This window comes from Sphaerodactylus townsendi, linkage group LG04 (assembly GCF_021028975.2).
Source record: "Sphaerodactylus townsendi isolate TG3544 linkage group LG04, MPM_Stown_v2.3, whole genome shotgun sequence".
Classification (NCBI taxonomy): Eukaryota; Metazoa; Chordata; class Lepidosauria; order Squamata; family Sphaerodactylidae; genus Sphaerodactylus; species Sphaerodactylus townsendi.
Window position 1 is genome coordinate 3,070,743 of NC_059428.1, and position 20,492 is coordinate 3,091,234.

Genomic DNA, 20,492 nt, shown 5'->3' on the forward strand with positions numbered 1-20,492 from the left:
CTAGAGCAAGGCAGAGCAGCACCCTGGAGTTTGAGACCCAAAGAAGCCAGAGGGGGTAGCTGGCATGCAGACAATTCCAAGCCAAAGAGCTTGCATTTTGGGCACCTGTCCTTCCGTTCTGCAAACCAAGATCGGATCCTCAGCGGGGGAAAAGGATTAAAATATCCTTTGTAGTTTTGAACCGACTAGTTGGAGAAAAGATGGCAGCGGAAATAACTGAGAAGAATCTGCTTCGCAGGTTACAAGAAGAAGGAGGAGGAGGAGGAGGAGGAGGAGAAGGAGAAGAAGAAGAAGAAGAAGAAGAAGAAGAAGAAGAAGAAGAAGAAGAAGAAGAAGAAGAAGAAGAAGAAGAAGAAGAAGAAGAAGAAGAAGAAGAAGAAGAAGAAGAAGAAGAAGAAGAAGAAGAAGAAGAAGAAGAAGAAGAAGAATTATTATTATTATTATTTGGATGCGTGCCCCACCTTTCTCTCCAAAAGCCAGCCGTGCTTTTTACATTGTTCCGTGGAGAAACCTTCCTATAAACCAGGCCAGGGCGACGCCTCTGAGCCGGCAGGTCTGCACAATGGCCCAGATGTAGATAGCATTCCTCTGAGTGCCAGTTTGTTTGGGTGGCAGTGGTTTGGGCACTGGCAGAAAGTTAACTTGCACCGGGCGGCATCAGAGAAGCGGAGGGGGAGGGTTAATCCCCAAAAGTCAAGGCAGGGTTTCAAAGCCTTCATGATCTGATGAGGTGGGCATTCCTGAGATGTAAGCAGGCCGGACTTAAGAGAGAAAAAGAGGCAGTCATACTTCTAGGTAGGTGAAAGGTGACACGGGCCCTCCTCTCTGTTTAGCTGGCAGTGAAATGGCCTGGTTTCCTCTGTGCTGTGCAGAAACACCTCTCCTTCCAAGAGGAGAAGAAGAGGAGTTTGGATTTATACCTCACTACTTCTTTAAACTATAGGGTCTCAAAGTGGTTTGCAAACGCCTTCCCTTCTCCTCTCCGCAACAGACACCATGTGAGGCAGGTGGGGCTGAGAGAGTTTGGAGAGAACTGTGATTGGTCGAAGGTCATCCAGTAGGCTTCATGTGTAGGAGCAGGGAATCAAACCCAGTTCTCCAGATAAGAGTCATATAGAGCTGGAAGAGACCCCCAAGGGCCATCAAGTCCAGCCCCCTGCCATGCAGGAACACACAATCAAAGCACTCCTGACGTGTTCATCCAGCCTCTGTTTAAAAACCTCCCAAGAAGGAGACTCCACCACACTCCGGGGCAGTGAATTCCACTGTCGAACAGCCCAGACCAGGGGTGGGCAATTATTTTTTCCATGGGGCCGCATAAGAAACAGAAAATATTGTGGAGGGCCGGGCCAAAAGGCTGAACTCAATTCTGCATAATAGGGGCTGATAAGTGACAGACAGGTGCACAGATCAACTTGGAATCAGTGGCAACACTTCTGCATACAACACTATTTGGCACAAAGAATCACAGGCTTAACCTACCTGCTTAGATGTCCACTGTGACAATCAAGCAAGTGGGGAGACTTAAGTCCCTTGACCTACTTTTTTCATCGACTGGCGCTTTTGAAAGCCCCGCAGAAGCAGGCAGCCAAGGCAACCAGCTTCTGCAGGGCTTTCAAAGGCACCTCACTCCCCAGCAAGGCAGGGGGGCAAGAGGCACAGAGAAGCCTGCAGAAGCGGCAGCCAAGGCAATGCGGCTTCTGCGGGAGAAGGAAGAGATAACCCCAGAAACCACTGTGCAAGGGGGAGGGTTAACGTGAGCAGCGCGGTTCTAAACAGGTCCTCTTAGGCCAGGGCCAAGTCTGTCATAAGGGCCAGTCAGGGTCGTATAACGCCCAGGTCTGGCCCAGACGGTCAGGAAGTTCTTCCTGATGCTTAGGTGGAATCTCTTTTCCTTCCCCTTGAACCCATGACTCCTGGTCCTAGTCTCTGGAGCAGCAGGAAACAAGCTTGCTCCCTCTTCGACATGGCATTAAACATAGCTATCATGTCCCCCCTTAACCTTCACTTCTCCAGGCTGGATATCCCCAGCTCCCTAAGCCTTCCTTTGTAGGGACTCTCTCTAGACTTCCAAGTAGCAACCAGCGTTGATTCTGTTCAGCTTCCAAGATCCATTGCAGTTGGGCTAGGCCAGGACAACCTGGGTCCAGGCAGGGATGCAGCTCCACAACTTTCACTCCAAAGCAAAGCCACTCTTCTTCACGAAGGCTCCTTCCGCACATGCAGAAAAATGCACTTTCAAACTGGTTTCAATGCTCCTGGAAGCTGTGCGGAATGGCAAAATCCACTTGCAAACTGTTGTGAAAGTGGTTTGAAAGTGCATTATTCTGCGCGTGCGGAAGGGGCCTATAGCTCCTCCCAGAGTATGCTGTGTACAACAGACAGTATAATATATGCAATGAATGTTTATCCAACTTTTCAAAGACATTAAGAACAAGCCAGCTGGATCAGACCAGAGTCCATCTAGTCCAGCTCTCTGCTACTCGCAGTGGCCCACCAGGTGCCTTTGGGAGCTCACCTGCAGGAGGTGAAAGCAATGGCCTTCTGCTGCTGCTGCTGCTCCAGAGCACCTGGTTTGCTAAGGCATTTGCAACCTCAGATCAAAGAGGATCAAGATTGGTAGCCATAAATCGACTTCTCCTCCATCAATCTGTCCAAGCCCCTTTTAAAGCTATCCAGGTTAGTGGCCATCACCACCTCCTGTGGCAGCATATTCCAAACACCAATCGCACGTTGCGTGAAGAAGATAAGAACATAACTAGCACCCTATTCCATTTATACAAAAGCTGGAAATCCAGGTTAAAAACTGGGAACTTTGAATAAATTCTCCTTCGATTGTGTGTTCCTGCATGGCAGGGGGTTGGGCTGGGTGGCCTTTGGGGGTCTCTTCCAACTCTATGATCCTATGATTATGATTCTGTTAAATTCTTGCCACGCGGTTCAGAACGGTGGTGCTGTGTTTGCCATCAGCGGAAGCTAGCATGAAATCATTCTCTTCTGACCGGTGTGGGTTTTTCAGGTTGTGGGGCTGTGACCTCCTAGTTTGTGCTCCTGATATTTTGCCCGCATCTTTGCAGGTGAAAAATAAGGAGCAAAAACCACTGGACTACGCCCCCCCCCCCCCCAGCCCGAAAGACACACAACAAGCAGTTGATTTGGCCACGAACACTTCAACAATACATCAGTCTCTTCTGTTTCAGATCGGAAGCATCGCCGCTCTGCGGGGAGTCCCTCGCCGACAGCGGAACCATCCCAAGCCAAGCTTGGCGCCGGCTGACCTGCCAGAAGAAGAAACTCAAAGGATCGCGAGGATATTTTCCACGCAGTTCTCCAAACAATAGAGAACAGCTGAGCACGGCGGAACGGCGAGACCGACTCGAACTCTGTATCGCCCAGTAGGGTGGGCAAGTAGGCCTTGCTTTGAAAACGGCCTTCTCGGAGGAGCACATCGGGAGAAGAGGGGTCTTCCCAACCAGCACCTTGTGGCAGAAGACACTGCAGAAAATGGATTTCCTTGAGCTGCTGCTAAAAACCCCACAGCTGGTGAAAAAGAGCTATGAATATTAGACATCATGCCCCTGGAATATTCTTGATCCACCGGGGAGGGGGCAGGCCCCCTACCCTCCAGAAAGACACGCGGACCGGTTCAAATAAGCGGTTCATTTGATTATAAGTATTGGCAGTGACTAGACAGGCCTGTGTCTGGAGGCTGGATCGGAACCCCTTTCCCCCAGTCCCATCTAAGCCCTGTCCCTTGTGGGTTATGTTTAGTTGTTCCCCCAAAACGAAGTTCTTTTGCTTGGGGTGGTCAGTCCTTCCTCTCCTGTGAGATGTCCGTCGAGGCCCCGGAACATGTGACCACGGGCCTTTTGGACTCCTCCCTGTGAAAAGGGAGCTCATTTTCCCAAGGGCCACTCTGTTATGAGGAGGAGTTACCCTCTTCCCATAGGCCAGTGGTGGCGAACCTTTGGCACTCCAGATGTTATGGACTACAATTCCCATCAGCCCCTGCCAGCATGGCCAACTGGCCATGCTGGCAGGGGCTGACGGGAAAGCCAATAACCTTATCTGGAAGTACCAAAATTCACACCATAACCGGCATCAAACCCTTTGGGTTCTTGTATTCCCCTAGCTTCCATCTGGCCTTGGAAATAGGAGCCTCCGGCCTCTGCTATGCAGCCAGACTCTTCCCTCCCCTTTCCCCCACTTCCCTCCCCTAAATTAAAAATCTTCCAATTACCACTTCCTCCCCCATCAGGCTCGAAAGCCTTTTTAAACAACAGATTTCTTTTCGTGCTGTCATTTTTCTGAACCAAAGAACCGGGAAAGGGGGGGGGGGGCAACAGCCACTTATACAGGAATTGTTTTCAGGGCGAGAGATTTGGAACTCACCGCGTTGCACAAAGGGGCCGAAAGACATTCTCCCGTGTCGGTGATTCGTGCCGTCCTTTGTCACGCAGTCCAAAGTTCCATCCCCCACATCAGAACGGACAGGAGCCCCCTTGTTAATTTCCTACTCCTTGCTCTTCTAGTCCTTCCCGCCCCCTCCAGACGCACCAGTCCAGTTTTTCTCCGGATACCCTTGATGACATAGCTGGCGCAGGACTCTGCCCTGAATCGAAAGCCGTCTGGGGAGGCTCCGCAGCTCTGAAAAGCTCCGTCGGATCCATCTCTACCTGCTTTCTCTCCCAGGGCACACGAGACCCGGTTGTGACCCTGTTTTCATCACTGCTGGGTTCGATTGGTAACAACAGAGACCAAAGTTACACTTTGGTGACCGTATGCAATTTTGTAGATTGTAAATTTATTTCTCCGAATTCTGTCTATTTTTTAATTTTTGGATTTGTTTTGTAAATGGATCTCGACAAATCATGGTCCCAAACGGAAACCACGCGAGTTTATTTATAAACCGGTTTTTTACTGAACTGTGGTTTTCTCTCGTCTTTTCCCACTGCAATAAAATGACATTTTTTATTTTTGCGAATTTGAGAGCTTCTTTACACTCACGTTGTGGCCGATGGTCGCTCGCAAGAGGCGGAACGGGCCTTCTCTCAAAAAGGTACGCAAAACCCAGCACCTCCTAACTCCTAAAATCTATCTAGGATAATCTATATATTAAAAAAGGAAAGAATTAGGAAAGAAGAAATGGGGGGGTGGCGGCAAAAAAAATGAGGGGGGGGGAAGCCACGCAAGATGGCAGACCCAACTCTGTCAGCCATAAGAGACACCAGTGGCTTAGGAGGTTAAGAGCTCATGTATCTAATCTGGAGGAACCGGGTTTGATTCCAGCTCTGCCGCCTGAGCTGTGGAGGCTTATCTGGGGAATTCAGATTAGCCTGTGCACTCCCACACACGCCAGCTGGGTGACCTTGGGCTAGTCACAGCTTCTCGGAGCTCTCTCAGCCCCACCCACCTCACAGGGGGTTTGTTGTGAGGGGGGAAGGGCAAGGAGATTGTCAGCCCCTTTGAGTCTCCTGCAGGAGAGAAAGGGGGGATATCAATCCAAACTCTTCTTCTCTTCTTCTTCATAAGATTGGCGGAACATTTCTATTTTCTGCTTCCCTCCGCTGTTACACTGTCCAAAGAGAGATTGGATTTATATCCCTCATATCTCCAGTAAGGAGACTCAAGGTGGCTTACAAGCTCCTTTCCCTTCCTCTCCCCACAACAGACACTTTGTGAGATAAGTGGGGCTGAGAGAGTTCCGAGAGAACTGGGATTAGCCCAAGGTCACCCAGCGGGAATGTAGGAGTGTGGAAACACATCAGGTTCACCAGATAAGCCTCTGCCACTCAGGTGGAAGAGTGGGGAATCAAACCCGGTTCTCCAGATTATAATCCACCTGCGCGTAACCACTACACCACGCTGGCTCTCTTGGATCTTGCTTCCGGCTATTGATTTTATTCTGTATATTTTATTTATTGATCATATTTATAATTGATCCCTAGTAGAGCCAGGTGCAACCGCTGTCGGTCACATTTTGCTGCCTTCGCAGGTGACCATGACGCTATCAAGTATCTCTGAATTCTGTAAACAAGTGACGCTCCTCTTCGCTGCCCCAGAAACCCAAGAAGGGGCTGGGAGGTCCAGTCTTGGACTTCACGTTTTTGCCTCTTAAGACCAGACTCTGACCCCAGAACAAGCTTGCAACACAGTTCTTGGGAAAAGGAGCACAGGAAATTCTTTGCAGGGCAAACTTTGCAACGGTGTAGCTACGGCCACGCGGATCCTTCCTTTTGCAACCGGTCAGCTGTAAATTGCCAGGACAGACTGTTCCCGTGTTATTTTGTGAGGTCAATTGGGCATTCTCATCCTTCCCTTTGAAAAGGTTTAGGGCAATGCCCACAGTTCTCCTTTGCCCGTTTTCGTGTCACGTCAGCCTTGTGAGGTTATGTGTGTGAGTTACCCGAAATTAATTATTTATTGAATTTAAGACGAAGAAGAAGAGTTTGGATTTATATCCCCCTTTCTCTCCTGCAGGAGACTCAAAGGGGCTTACAATCTCCTTGCCCTTCCCCCCTCACAACAAACACCCGGTGAGGTGGGTGGGGCTGGGAGAACTCCAAAGAACTGGGACTAGCCCAAGGTCACCCAGCTGGCGTGTGTGGGAGTGTACAGGCTAATCTGAATTCCCCAGATAAGCCTCCACAGCTCAGGCGGCAGAGCTGGGAATCAAACCCGGTTCCTCCAGATTAGATACACGAGCTCTTAACCTCCTACGCCACTGCTGCTCACTTTTCTGAGACTCAAGGCAAATTACAAAATATAGAAGAATAGTTGTAATAATTTGGATTTATACCCCATCTTTCTCTCCTTAAGGTGGCTGACAAACTCCTTTCCCTTCCTCTCCCCACAACGGACACCTTGTGAGGCCGGGGGGGGGGGGGGGGCTGAGAGAACTTGTGACTGCCCCAAGGTCACCCAGCAGGCTTCATGCGGAGGAGTGGGGAATCAAACCCAGTTCACCAGATTAGCCTCCATCTCTGTGAACCACTACACCAGTCAGATGGCGCAACAGTGCGACAGAGTTGGGATGGCAGGAGTGAGCACAAAATGCAGACAAACGGCCTTTAATACATGATATTAAAATATTCCACCACAGTTCTAATCCCTTTCTGAAAATGTGCTATCAAACGTTTCTGATCTGCCCATTTTGTGAAATGATGGAAGCGTGTGAGGGGTGGGAGAGGGATTGTCTTGACCTCATAAGAACATAACAAGCCAGCTGGATCAGACCAGAGTCCATCTAGTCCAGCATTTTGCTACTCGCAGTGGCCCACCAGGTGCCTTTGGGAGCTCACATGCAGGATGTGAAAGCAATGGCCTTCTGCTGCTGTTGCTCCCGAGCACCTGGTCTGCTAAGGCATTTGCAATCTCAGATCAAAGAGGATCAAGATTGGTAGCCACAAATCAACTTCTCCATAAATCTGTTCAAGCCCTTTTTTTAAAGCTATCCAGGTTAAGCGGCCATCACCACCTCCTGTGGCAGCATATTCCAAACACCGATCACACGTTGCGTGAAGAAGTGTTTCCTTTTATTAGTCCTAATTCTTCCCCCCATCATTTTCAATGGGTGCCCCCTGGTTCTAATATTGTGAGAAAGAGAGAGAAATTTCTCTCTGTCAACATTTTCTACCCCCTGCATAATTTTATAGACTTCAATCATATCCCCCCTCAGACGTCTCCTCTCCAAACCAAAGAGCCCCAAACGTTGCAGCCTCTCCTCATAAGGAAGGAGCTCTGATCCCTCAATCATCCTCGTTGCCCTTCTCTGCACTTTTTCTATCTCTTCAATATCCTTTTTGAGATGTGGCGACCAGAACTGAACACAGGACTCCCAAGTGCGGTCGCACCACGGCTTTATGTAAGGGCATGACAATCCTTGCAGTTTTATTATTACTTCCTCAGGCCAGCCATTGTGGGAGCTGCCACAGAGACTACCCATAGAATCATAGTTGGAAAAGACCCCAAGGACCAAGTCCAACCCCCTGCAATGTAGGAACACATAATTAAAGCACTCCTGACGGATGGCCATCCAGCCTCTCTTTAACAGACGCCAAAGAAGGAGACTCCACCACACTCCGAGGTAGCGCGTTCCACTGTCGAACAGCCCTGACAGTCAGGAAGTTTTCCCTGATGTTTAGGTGGAATCTCTTTTCCTTCACCCTGAATCCATTAGTCCTGGTCTCTGGAGCAGCAGAATTGCCGGTCGGGATCCATCTTCTTGGGCTGAAGTGGCTTTCTGTAAATAGCCGAAGCAGGTGCGGAAAGAGAGGCCATCCCAGGCCCCTCCGTGCAACAAAGTCTATTTTTAAAAGACCGACCGGTGGCAACTAGACCAGACCGGCACCTCCGAGGCTCTTGAGGAAAGGCAGCGCATAAGGAGAATGCAGCCGCCCGAGTCAGCAGGTTATATGGAGGAGCAGGCTTTGCTTGGGTGTAAAAAGTCACCTAAGTCACGGGAGGACATTGCCCCCTCTCCAAGGGTCAGGAACATGACCTCCTGAGGCCTAACGGGCAGTGGTGGGATCCAAAAATTTTAGTAACAGGTTCCCATGGTGGTGGGATTCAAACTGTGGCGTAGCACCAATGGGGCTGGGCGGGGCATGACGGGGGTGTGGCCAGGCATGACGGGGGCGGGGTATTCCTGGGCGGGGCTGTAGCAAGGATGCAGCCACTGCGCCGGTCCTTGGGCGGGAAACGAATGCACGCAGGCGCAGGCTGCCACGCACGCCGGTGCACCTCCTGCTAGACTGCTTCAAGTTCTGCGCGCTACTGCTGAGAGGAGGGCGTAACTAAGGCAAAAATCACGTGGCAAAATCACCAATTAGTAACCCCCTCTCGGCACACACAAATAATTAGTAACCTACTCTCCTCGGGAACCTGTGAGAACCTGCTGGATCCCACCTCTGCTACCGGGGAGAAATGGCACCCGGGGCAACACCTGCTCCGGGTGCCACATTGCCCCTATGGCCCCCCGCCCCTCTTAGCCGGTGGTGGGGCCAGGCCGGGTCAATTGACGCCCCCCCATATCCCTCTGGGAGGTATCAATCCAAACTCCTCCTCCTCCTCCTCCTTCTTCAATTTGTAAAATGGCAACTAGCAGAGATCTACCTTACAAGCTTGTCGTTAGGCCAACCTAGTCTGTGAGATTATAAACCACTCTGCAAACAAACCCTGTGTAGTGGGATTCTCCCATCCATGCAGAAAGGTGTGAACGTTGCCGCTGCCTGCCCGCCCCCCCCCCCCCCCCCCCACTCCGGACCTCTGGCAGATACGAGATAAACACAGCAGCCCCCCCCCCCCCCAACAGTAGCGCTAAGTAGAAAGAGTAGGTAATAAGTTCTGAGACTGTTACCACATTTAAAAAGGCCACTTCTATTTTAAACCTGCTTTCGGGGTGGGAGGAGGGGAAAGGTCAGGCTTAGCGCTCTTACACTTCCTGACCCTGAGAAACGATCCCTGTTTTCGACTGTCTGCTCCTGGCTCTAGTTCCACCTCCTCGGGGGCAGATCGGTATAAATAAAAGGCCAGGCGAGGGCATCGAGGAAACAAACTGGACTACTGATGGATACCTGAAACGGCGGCCGGAGAAACGACGGCATCCCCTGACTTGATAATTTCTGCATTTCCAGCATTTCTGGATCCACCTTTCAAGAGGAATATCCTCAAAACCGATCAGAAGGGATTGAGAAAACAGCTTCTGGAGTCACGATCTTCTAAGTAAGGGGGTGTGTTTTTGTCTGTCTGTCTAGTGCCGTGGTGGCGAACCCTTGGCACACCAGATGTTATGGACTACAATTCCCATCAGCCCCTGCCAGCATGGCCAATTGGCTGATGGGAATTGTAGTCCATAACATCTGGAGTGCCAAAGGTTCGCCACCATTGTATTTTATCCCACCCTTCCTCTAAGAAGCTGAAGAGGAGCAGCAGTGGCGTAGGAGGTTAAGAGCTCGTGTATCTAATCTGGAGGAACCGGGTTTGATTCCCAGCTCTGCCGCCTGGGGGATTCAGATTAGCCTGTGCACTCCCACACACGCCAGCTGGGTGACCTTGGGCTAGTCACAGCTTCTCGGAGCTCTCTCAGCCCCACCTACCTCACAGGGGTTTTGTTGTGAGGGGGGAAGGGCAAGGAGATTGTAAGCCCCTTTGAGTCTCCTACAGGAGAGAAAGGGGGGATATAAATAAAAAAAACCAAAAAAACCAATATACCTCCCCCCCCTTTTATCCTCTCTCAACAACCCTGTGAAGTAGGATACGTTGAGAATAGCTGGGTCAAGATCACCCCATGAGCTCCATGGCCGAGTTAGGATTAGAACCAGGGACAGTTGTTGGCACAAGATCGTCTAAAAAGCTGGATGGAAGAGTGGGAATTTGAACCCAGGTTTCCCTACTTGCAGTTGAACATTTGAACCACAACACCACCCCGGGTTAGTTGGAGACCTGTTTAATAAAACTAGTATTTTGGTGGCCAGCTCTTACAAGGAAGAGCTCTTCTCTCAAACTTCTCCCTTGCTTCTTTTGACCAAAGATAGCCTTCCAAAGACTGTCTGTTGAGAATATCCAATAAATATAAGAAGAGTTTGTGGATTTATACTCTTGCTTTTCTCAGCCATAAGGAGCCTCAAGCATAAGCATTTCTTGTCATTGTGCACGCACAACGAAAATTCACAGCAGCATTCCTCGATGCACACAATTTCAGACTCATCCCCCATCCTCACTTTCCCCCTCCTCCACCCATCCCTACACAGCCCCAAACACATCAACATAAAGCCCCGGAGTTCAGCACAGCCACAGCTCTAGAGTAGAAGCTGTCTCTAAGCCTCTTTGTCCTAGTTTTGATAGACCTGTATCGTCTGCCGGATGGTAACAGTTCAAAAAGAGAGTGTGCCGGATGAGACGGGTCTCTCAGAATATTTTAGGCTTTCTTCAGGCTTCGGGAATTATAGAGTTCTTCCAAGGAGGGGAGAGGGCGGCCGATAATCCTCTGTGCAGTAGTGATCACCCTTTGGAGCGCCTTCCTATCTGCCAGTGTGCAACTGGAGAACCACACACAGATGCAGGAGGTTAAAACACTCTCTATAGCACAGCGGTAAAAGGACACCGGGAGTTTTCCGTTCAGTTGTTGTTTCCTTAACAGTCTAAGATAGTACAGTCTTTGCTGGGCCTTCTTCTCAAAGGGGCTTACAAGCTCTTTCCCCTTCCTCTCCCCACAACAGACACCTTGTGAGGCAGGTGGGGCTGAGAGAGTTCCGAGAGAACTGTGACTAGCCCAAGGTCACCCAGCAGGCTTCATGTGTAGGAGCAGGGAAGCAAGTCCAGTTCACCAGATAAGTGTCTGCTGCTCATGTGGAGGAGTGGGGAATCAAACCCAGACTACGGTTCACCACTCTTAACTACTACACCACGCTGGCTGTTAACTACTACACCACGCACCACACTCTTGTCTCCGTTAATGGATGTGACTCCACACATCGTTTTCAAAGTCAGGAAGCTGACGTGGCTGTAGAGAGAAGAGAGATTGGCTTTCGCTTTGCCCTCAAGTGCCTGAAGTTGGCACATTCCCTCCGTGCTTAAAAAAAAACAAAGAGTCCTGTGGCGCCTGGAGGTCTGCCTCATTTATTGTGGAATGAGTTCCCAGAAGCAAAGCATTACCTGGATCCATATAAGAAACGACACATTCTGGAGCGCTTCACGTACCCAATAAAACGGGTTCCGGCTTACAAAAGCTCGTAAATGAGTTGTTCATCTTTCAGGCGCGACTGGACTCTTCACGACTTCTTGGGTTGCCAACAGCCCAAAGGGGAAAATGGGATGTTATTTGTCAGACGATGTTTGCCTACGTGCAAAAATTTCAAATCCCCCTCTGCAAACGTTTTAAAACCTTATTAAAATAACCGGATGTGTTTCTTCCGGCTTGTGGCGTACTGGTTAAGAGGCAGGTGCGCTCTAATCTGAAGAACCGGGTTTGATTCCCCACTCTGCCGCTTGAGCTGTGGAGGCTTATCTGGGGAACCAGGTTAACTTGCGCACTCTCACACACAAGCCAGCTGGGTGACCTTGGGCTAGTCACAGTTCTTCAGAGCTGTCTTAGCCCCACCTACCTCACAGGATGTTTGTTGTGGGGGGGAAGGGCAAGGATCTTGTAAGCCACCTTGAGTCTCCTTGCAGGAGAAAAAGGGGGGGGGGATATCAATCCAACTCTTCCTCTCCTTCTTGTTGGCAGCCTCCTGGCTAGCAGGTAGCTGCTCAGAAACAGGACAATACATCGTGATGCCTCCGAGATCGGAGGTTATCCGGTCACTGTGCCAACGTGTTCCTCTTCCCAGGACGTGGCCTACATTCCTCCTTTGGCACAGAATCAAGGTGCTGTTCATTAGGATTACTAGCTCAGGTTATGTACATGAAACATCCAACCCACGATGACTGAGATGTCTGCCAAAATGCTCGCTCCGTTGCCATCCCTTTCCTTTTGTTCTCGATTCTGAAGGATCGTCTGTTTAGAATCATGGGGTTGCCAACAGCCTGGAGAAAAAGGGTTCTGCCGCTTTAAGAGGAGGAGGAGGAGGAGGAGGAGGAGGAGGAGTTTGAATTTATATCCCCCCTTTCTTTCCAGTAAGGAGACTCAAAGGGGCTTACAATCTCCTTGCCCTTCCCCCCTCACAACAAACACCCTGTGAGGTGGGTGGGGCTGAGAGAGCTCCGAGAAGCTGTGACTAGCCCAAGGTCACCCAGCTGGCGTGTGTGGGAGTGCACAGGCTAATCTGAATTCCCCAGATAAGCCTCCACAGCTCAGGCGGCAGAGCTGGGAATCAAACCCGGTTCCTCCAGATTAGATACACGAGCTCTTAACATCCTACGCCACTGCTGCTCCTATTTATTTATTTATTTATTTATTTATTTATTTATTTATTTATTATTAGATTTTTATAACCGCCTACTCCCGAAGGGCTCTTATTGTTATTGAACCTGCTCCTTGTTATTGAACCTGCTCCTTGCCGCCATGCTTTGGAAAACTTCACCTGAAAAAAAAATTGATCAAATGTCCGCGATTTCTAGGCTGTAATTCATCAGGGTGAGATCCAGGGAGACACAATTCAGTTTATCTTTTTTAAAAAAAAGGTTTATTGGTTAATCATCTCTAATTACAATAGCCTTTAAAATTAAAGAAGAACACGTACATAAGAAAGAGAAAGGAAAAAATGAACTTCCAACTAGCTCGATATAAAGCAACCTGATCTCTAAATCTTATCAAAATAGACTTATTTACGGATCATAATATAATAATATCTCAATTGTTACAAAAATTTTTGAATAATTGCTTTTGATCTATAGTTTCAAATGTTTCGGCGTGGAGAAAAAAATAATCATCTGATTATCACAGTCTAAATTGTTAGTTAGATCTAAAAGGAAAGAAGAGAAATATATAATATTTCTATAAAATTATGCATGGGGTAGAAAATGTTGACAGAGAGAAATTTTTCTCTCTTTCTCACAATACTAGAACCAGGGGGCATTCATTGAAAATGCTGGGGGGAAGAATTAGGACTAATCAAAGGAAACACTTCTTCATGCAACGTGTGATTGGTGTTTGGAATATGCTGCCACAGGAGGGGGTGATGGCCACTAACCTGGATAGCTTTAAAAGGGGCTTGGACAGATTTATGGAGGAGAAGTCGATTTATGGCTCCCAATCTTGATCCTCCTTGATCTCAGATTGCAAATGCCTTAGCAGACCAGGTGCTCAGGAGCAGCAGCAGCAGCAGAAGGCCATTGCTTTCACATCCTGTATGCGAGCTCCCAAAGGCACCTGGTGGGCCACTGCAAGTAGCAGAGTGCTGGACTAGATGGACTCTGGTCTGATCCAGCAGGCTTGTTCTTATGTTCTTATGTTCTTTATCTTTTTCTTTTCCAGGTTTGTTTGTGACTCCCAGCTTCCTTCTTGCTCAGCAGCCGCTGACTGAATGTAGCGTCGCCCGAAGCGTCTCTTGTTATTTGGAGCCAAAACTCCTCCGTCCCCCAGAGCAAGATGGTCGGTCTGAAGCCGACAGACGTCCCTCCGTCTGCAACCATCAAATTTCTCAGTGCCGGGACCGCGGCATGTATAGCTGACCTTTGCACTTTCCCCTTGGACACTGCAAAAGTCAGGCTTCAAGTGAGTTTGTCCAGAGTGGCAGGGGTACGTTATGGGGAGGGTGAGAAATAGGGGTGCCAACCTCCAGGAAAGAACTGGAGACCCCCTCAAAATTTCAACCAAACCCCAGACTGTGGAGGTCGATTAGCTTGGACAAGAATGGCTGCTTTGGAGGCTAAACTCTACGGCATTAGACTTGGCTGAGATCCTTTCTCCCTTCAAATTCTGCCACCCCAAAATCTCCAGAAATTTCCAGACCCAAATTGGCAACCCTAAGAACATAAGAACATAAGAACGAGCCAGCTGGATCAGACCAGAGTTCATCTAGTCCAGCTCTCTGCTACTCGCAGTGGCCCACCAGGTGCCTTTGGGAGCTCACCTGCAGGAGGTGAAAGCAAGGGCCTTCTGCGGCTGTTGCTCCCGATCACCTGGTCTGCTAAGGCATTTGCAATCCTCCTTGAGCCTTTGGGGAGGGCAGTATATATAAATATAATAAATAAATAAATAAATAAATAAATAATAAACTAAAACCTCAGTATTCAGGTTCACTTTGCGATAAATGAGTGGGTTTTGGGTTGCAATTTGGGCACTCGGTCTCGAAAAGGTTCGCTATCATTGATTTAGGCCCCTTCCACACATGCAGAATAACACACTTTCAATCCACTTTCAAGCTGTGAGGAATAGCAAAACCCACTCACAAACAATTGTGAAAGTGGATTGAAAGTGCCTTATTCTGCATGTGCGGAAGGGGCCTTAAACCGGTTTCCAGTCACCAAGCGCCGTTTCTTTCTAAAGATCCAGGGAGAATCGAAAGCGTCCAAGGCCGCGAAGAAAGTCAAATACAAGGGCGTCTTGGGCACCATTACCACCATGGTGAGGATGGAAGGGCCCAAGAGCTTGTACAACGGTCTTGTGGCGGGGCTCCAGCGCCAGATGAGCTTCGCGTCCATCCGCATCGGCCTCTACGACTCGGTGAAGCAGTTCTACACTCCCCAGGGGTCAGAGAGTAAGTCCGCTGCAACCGGTTGATATGTCAGGGAAGCTTTGGATCAGTGGTGGGATCCAAAAATTTTAGTAACAGGTTCCCATGGTGGTGGGATTCTAACAGTGGCGTAATGCCAATGGGGCTGGGCGGGGCATGACGGGGGCGTGGCCGGGCATTCCAGGGGCGGGGCGTTAATAATTTCTCTGTTACTGTAAAAAACTCTTACTGTAAAAAAAAAAGTTCCTAATTTCCAGCTGGTCTCTTTCTGTCCATAATTTAAACTCATTCTAGCAAGTCCTATCGTCTGCTGCCAACAGAAACAACGACTTCTCCTCTAATTGACTGCCTGTCAAATGCTTAATACTTTCAAATGCTTAATTTTGTTTCTAGAAATCAAAAGAAGGAGACTTTCCTGAAACAAGGAACTTGACCATATTTCTAAAACATGTTTTTAAAACAGCCCAACGGGGAGAATGATCCCGTTTTCTACCTTCGCTAACCAGCCACATAGGAAGCAACAGGACTTTATGATTTTTGGACCTAATGGAATTTCTAACGGAAAAGCAGACCCAATTAGCAACCCCCTCTCGGCACACACAAATAATTAGTAACCCACTCTCGGGAACTGGTGAGAACCTGCTGGATCCCACCTCTGCTTTGGATGTGATAGCACACCTGCTAGGCTCCGAGGGTCACGGATACAGTTGTCGTGTGACTGCACGTTCAGCCGGGGGGATGCAGAGGTTGGAACGGGACCGCGGAGGCCCAGATTCCAACAGAAAATGGACTCAGATCCCCCAAACATCTCTCCCTCTTTTGGTCTCTCCCAGATACCAGCATCTTCACTCGACTTCTGGCCGGCTGTACCACGGGAGCCATGGCAGTCACGTGCGCCCAGCCCACCGATGTGGTCAAGGTGCGCTTCCAAGCGCACATCACGGTGGTTGGGGGGCCCAGGAAGTACAACGGGACAGTCGACGCCTATCGAACGATCGCCAGGGAGGAAGGGGTGAAAGGCCTGTGGAGAGGTATGGTGGTCTCGCTTAAAGAGGGACCAGTTTCACACAGGGGGCTCCCTTTCCGTGGCACGTTGCCACTTCCTGGGGTCCAGTCAGGGGACTGGGAATCGTTGCTCCAACGTCAAGGCTTCGCTTTGTCCGCCTCTTTGCAGGGACTCTGCCCAACATTGCCCGCAATGCCATCGTGAACTGTGGGGAGCTGGTGACCTATGACCTCATCAAGGAATCCCTGCTGAAATATCACCTCATGACCGGTGAGAAGACCCTCCGTGGGACCCCACACATTGGGGAGAAGCGGGGTTACCCACCTCCACGTGGGGCCTGGAGTTCTTTCAGAATTATCAGTGGACTACAGAGACCAGTTTCCCTAGAGAAAACAGCAGTGTCTGGGTGGGGACTCTATGGTTGACCATAGAGTTGCCATCTCCGAGTTGGGAAATACCTGGAAATTTGGGGGATGGAGCCTGAGGAGCAGCAGTGGCGTAGGAGGTTAAGAGCTTGTGTATCTAATCTGGAGGAACCGGGTTTGATTCCCAGCTCTGCCGCCTGAGCTGTGGAGGCTTATCTGGGGAATTCAGATTAGCCTGTGCACTCCCACACACGCCAGCTGGGTGACCTTGGGCTAGTCACAGCTTCTCGGAGCTCTCTCAGCCCCACCCACCTCACAGGGTGTTTGTTGTGAGGGGGGAAGGGCAAGGTGATTGTCAGCCCCTTTGAGTCTCCTACAGGAGAGAAAGGGGGGATATAGATCCAAACTCCTCCTCCTCCTCCTCCTCCTTCTCCTCCTCCTCCTTCTTCTTCTTCTTCTTCTTGGCCATCCAGCAAACTTCCGTGGCACAAGTAGGGATTCAAACCTGGGTCTCCCAGATCCAAGTCCGACACTTTAACCGCTGTACCACACTGCACCACACACAAATGCCCTTGGGGGTAGCTTCCTGAGATGCTCTGTTTTGGCTCTCTCGAACCCCGGACATCTGGTGTTCTTCTCTGCCCCCTGCAGATAATTTCCCATGCCATTTTGTCGCCGCCTTCGGAGCTGGGTTCTGCGCGACAGTGGTCGCGTCACCAGTGGACGTGGTCAAGACGCGATACATGAACTCCATCCCCGGCCAGTACAAAAACGCCCTCAACTGTATGCTGACCATGGTGGTAAAGGAGGGCCCCACCGCGTTTTACAAAGGGTAAGTGATATTTCTCACACAGAACGGCTGCCACGAAATCGCTCCTGCCAGAGGTAGAGCCAGCCACAAAATGGCTGCCACGGCTCACACCTTCAGTCAGGCGACGAGGATCTTTGAAGGTTGGTGGTGGCGGCTGCCGAAGGAATGTTTACCAAATTCTGCAATCGAACCTCCAATGGCAAAGAAGTCTATCTGAGGAAAAAGTCCCACCTTCCCCCAGCCATTTTCTAAAACTACTTGCTGGTGGCTGCCACACGGAAGTGGGATTCAGCCGGTTCGCACCGCTTCGGCAGAACCGGTTGTTAAAACCAGGGCCAGAACCAGGAGCAGCAGTGGCGTAGGAGGTTAAGAGCTTGTGTATCTAATCTGGAGGAACCGGGTTTGATTACCAGCTCTGCCGCCTGAGCTGTGGAGGCTTATCTGGGGAATTCAGATCAGCCTGGGCACTCCCACACACGCCAGCTGGGTGACCTTGGGCTAGTCACAGCTTCTCGGAGCTCTCTCAGCCCCACCTACCTCACAGGGTGTTTGTTGTGAGGGGGGAAGGGCAAGGAGATTGTCAGCCCCTTTGAGACTCCTGCAGGAGAGAAAGGGGGGATATAAATCCATACTCCTCCTCCTCCTCCTCCTCCTCCTCCTTCTCCTCTTCTTCTTCTTCTTCTTCTTCTTCTTCTTAACAACCAGTTAAATTATTTGAATTCCACCACTGCTGCTACAGTGCCAATGGCCACCACGTTGGGGACACCCCATTTCATTCTTACCCTATCCGTTCTACCAGGAACTCAAGTCAACTTACAAAGTTCGCTCCCCTCCTCCCCCCCCCCCCGCCCATTTTGTCTTCTCAACAGCCCTGCGAGGTATCGTTGGCTGATAGTTACTATCCTGAGGGACTCACTCAACGAGCTTCTGGGTTCGGCGAGCATTTTAAGGACAGACCTTAGTGATAGAATGAGGTGGCAGAACATTCAGTTACAATAATAAATTGCGGGTTGCAGGCAAACCTGCACAAAATGGCCCCAGGAAAGCAAAATAGCCTAATGTCAGTTGTTAAAAATTGACAGCGAAAATCTGGATTGTTGTGATACGGCAAAAGTTGAGGGTGGAGAATTCCGGAAGGGCCGGCAGCCTCCGAGGAGGAAGCCTATCACCAATTCCCTGACTTCTTTTCCAGCTTCATGCCCTCATTCCTTCGCCTGGGCTCCTGGAACGTGGTCATGTTCGTGTCCTTCGAGCAGCTGAAAAGGTTGATGGTTCTGGCCCAGGTGGCCTACGACTCCCCGTTCTGAAGCCACAAGCGGCCCTCTCTGGGCTGAGACGGTGGCGGCGGATCCTGCCCAGTACTGCTCGAGAGTAACGCTGCCGGGCGAACACAAGATGCGACTGTCCGCTGACGTGAGCCTTCCTGAGACGTTCTTGTCTGAAAGGGCGAGATGCAAATATCAGTTATATTAATTGCTTCGATATGGACCACGCAGCCCAACAAGCAAAAACTTTTAAAAACAAGCGTGAGACTGTGAAAGTTCCTCCTGATGTGGACCCAGGATTGCACGCTGGTACGTATGCAGTAAATATGTTCGGGGCTGTATTTTTCCTACCAAGATACAGTGGGGTTTCGTCCAGCCCTCCCTGTGCTCCAATGGGGTTATTTGTCGAATCTAACATTCACCTACAAGGCAGCAGTCTATATTCCACACTATATTCCCTCCCTTAACAATCATCCCCCAAAACAAAAGCAATCTCACAGGCTTCACAACTCTCCCACGGTCAGACCCCTGATAAGGAGCAGGTGTTGTCTGGCTGGCTGGCTGGCTGAGAAACGTGTGACTACCTGTCTCCAAACAAGGGGTCTGCAACCTGTGACTCTCCAGATGTTCATGGACTACAATTCCCATCAGCCCCTGCCAGCATGGCCAATTGGCCATGCTGGCAGGGGCTGGTGGTGGGGGGGGGTGGGGGGGGGGGGGGGTGGGGGGGGGGGGGGGTGGGGGGGGGGGGGGGTGGGGGGGGGGGGGGGTGGGGGGGGGGGGGGGTGGGGGGGGGGGGGGGTGGGGGTGGGGGGGGGTGGGGGGGGGGGGGGGTGGGGGGGGGGGGGGGTGGGGGGGGGGGGGGGTGGGGGGGGGGGGGGGTGGGGGGGGGGGGGGGTGGGGGGGGGGGGGGGTGGGGGGGGGGGGGGGTGGGGGGGGGGGGGGGTGGGGGGGGGGGGGGGTGGGGGGGGGGGGGGGTGGGGGGGGGGGGGGGTGGGGGGGGGGGGGGGTGGGGGGGGGGGGGGGTGGGGGGGGGGGGGGGTGGGGGGGGGGGGGGGTGGGGGGGGGGGGGGGTGGGGGGGGGGGGGGGTGGGGGGGGGGGGGGGTGGGGGGGGGGGGGGGTGGGGGGGGGGGGGGGTGGGGGGGGGGGGGGGTGGGGGGGGGGGGGGGTGGGGGGGGGGGGGGGTGGGGGGGGGGGGGGGTGGGGGGGGGGGGGGGTGGGGGGGGGGGGGGGTGGGGGGGGGGGGGGGTGGGGGGGGGGGGGGGTGGGGGGGGGGGGGGGTGGGGGGGGGGGGGGGTGGGGGGGGGGGGGGGTGGGGGGGGGGGGGGGTGGGGGGGGGGGGGGGTGGGGGGGGGGGGGGGTGGGGGGGGGGGGGGGTGGGGGGGGGGGGGGGTGGGGGGGGGGGGGGGTGGGGGGGGGGGGGGGTGGGGGGGGGGGGGGGTGGGGGGGGGGGGGGGTGGGGGGGGGGGGGGGTGGGGGGGGGGGGGGGTGGGGGGGGGGGGGGGTGGGGGGGGGGGGGGGTGGGGGGGGGGGGGGGTGGGGGGGGGGGGGGGTGGGGGGGGGGGGGGGTGGGGGGGGGGGGGGGTGGGGGGGGGGGGGGGTGGGGGGGGGGGGGGGTGGGGGGGGGGGGGGGTGGGGGGGGGGGGGGGTGGGGGGGGGGGGGGGTGGGGGGGGGGGGGGGTGGGGGGGGGGGGGGGTGGGGGGGGGGGGGGGTGGGGGGGGGGGGGGGTGGGGGGGGGGGGGGGTGGGGGGGGGGGGGGGTGGGGGGGGGGGGGGGTGGGGGGGGGGGGGGGTGGGGGGGGGGGGGGGTGGGGGGGGGGGGGGGTGGGGGGGGGGGGGGGTGGGGGGGGGGGGGGGTGGGGGGGGGGGGGGGTGGGGGGGGGGGGGGGTGGGGGGGGGGGGGGGTGGGGGGGGGGGGGGGTGGGGGG

At 52.6% G+C, this 20,492-nt stretch overlaps 2 protein-coding genes across 2 annotated transcripts in view; both read left to right on the forward strand.

The window, feature by feature from the left end:
- Positions 1-3,994, forward strand: part of C2CD3 (C2 domain containing 3 centriole elongation regulator) — a 127,801-nt gene extending 123,807 nt beyond the window's left edge. The window contains exon 40 of the mRNA XM_048493000.1: positions 3,201-3,994. Coding sequence (XP_048348957.1) covers positions 3,201-3,341 — 141 coding nt within the window. The 3' untranslated portion in view covers positions 3,342-3,994. The remainder of the gene's footprint in view (positions 1-3,200) is intronic.
- Positions 3,995-4,093: 99 nt separating this feature from the next.
- On the forward strand, positions 4,094-19,156 carry LOC125430556 (mitochondrial uncoupling protein 3-like). The gene is made up of 8 exons (XM_048492539.1): positions 4,094-5,059; positions 9,493-9,723; positions 13,916-14,155; positions 14,930-15,140; positions 15,950-16,147; positions 16,291-16,392; positions 17,139-17,319; positions 18,491-19,156. Exons 3-8 carry the CDS (start codon positions 14,030-14,032, stop codon positions 18,603-18,605), a joined length of 933 nt encoding a protein of 310 aa, XP_048348496.1. The 5' UTR covers positions 4,094-5,059; positions 9,493-9,723; positions 13,916-14,029; the 3' UTR covers positions 18,606-19,156.
- The last annotated feature ends 1,336 nt before the right edge of the window (positions 19,157-20,492 follow it).

Bases quoted from the DNA above. Each gene is read 5' to 3' on its own strand.
- LOC125430556 (XM_048492539.1), top strand. From the start codon at position 14,030: ATGGTCGGTCTGAAGCCGACAGACGTCCCTCCGTCTGCAACCATCAAA. The intron at 14,156-14,929 runs GTGAGTTTGTCC...TTCTTTCTAAAG, and splicing joins CTGCAAAAGTCAGGCTTCAA to ATCCAGGGAGAATCGAAAGC. The intron at 15,141-15,949 runs GTAAGTCCGCTG...GGTCTCTCCCAG, and splicing joins CACTCCCCAGGGGTCAGAGA to ATACCAGCATCTTCACTCGA.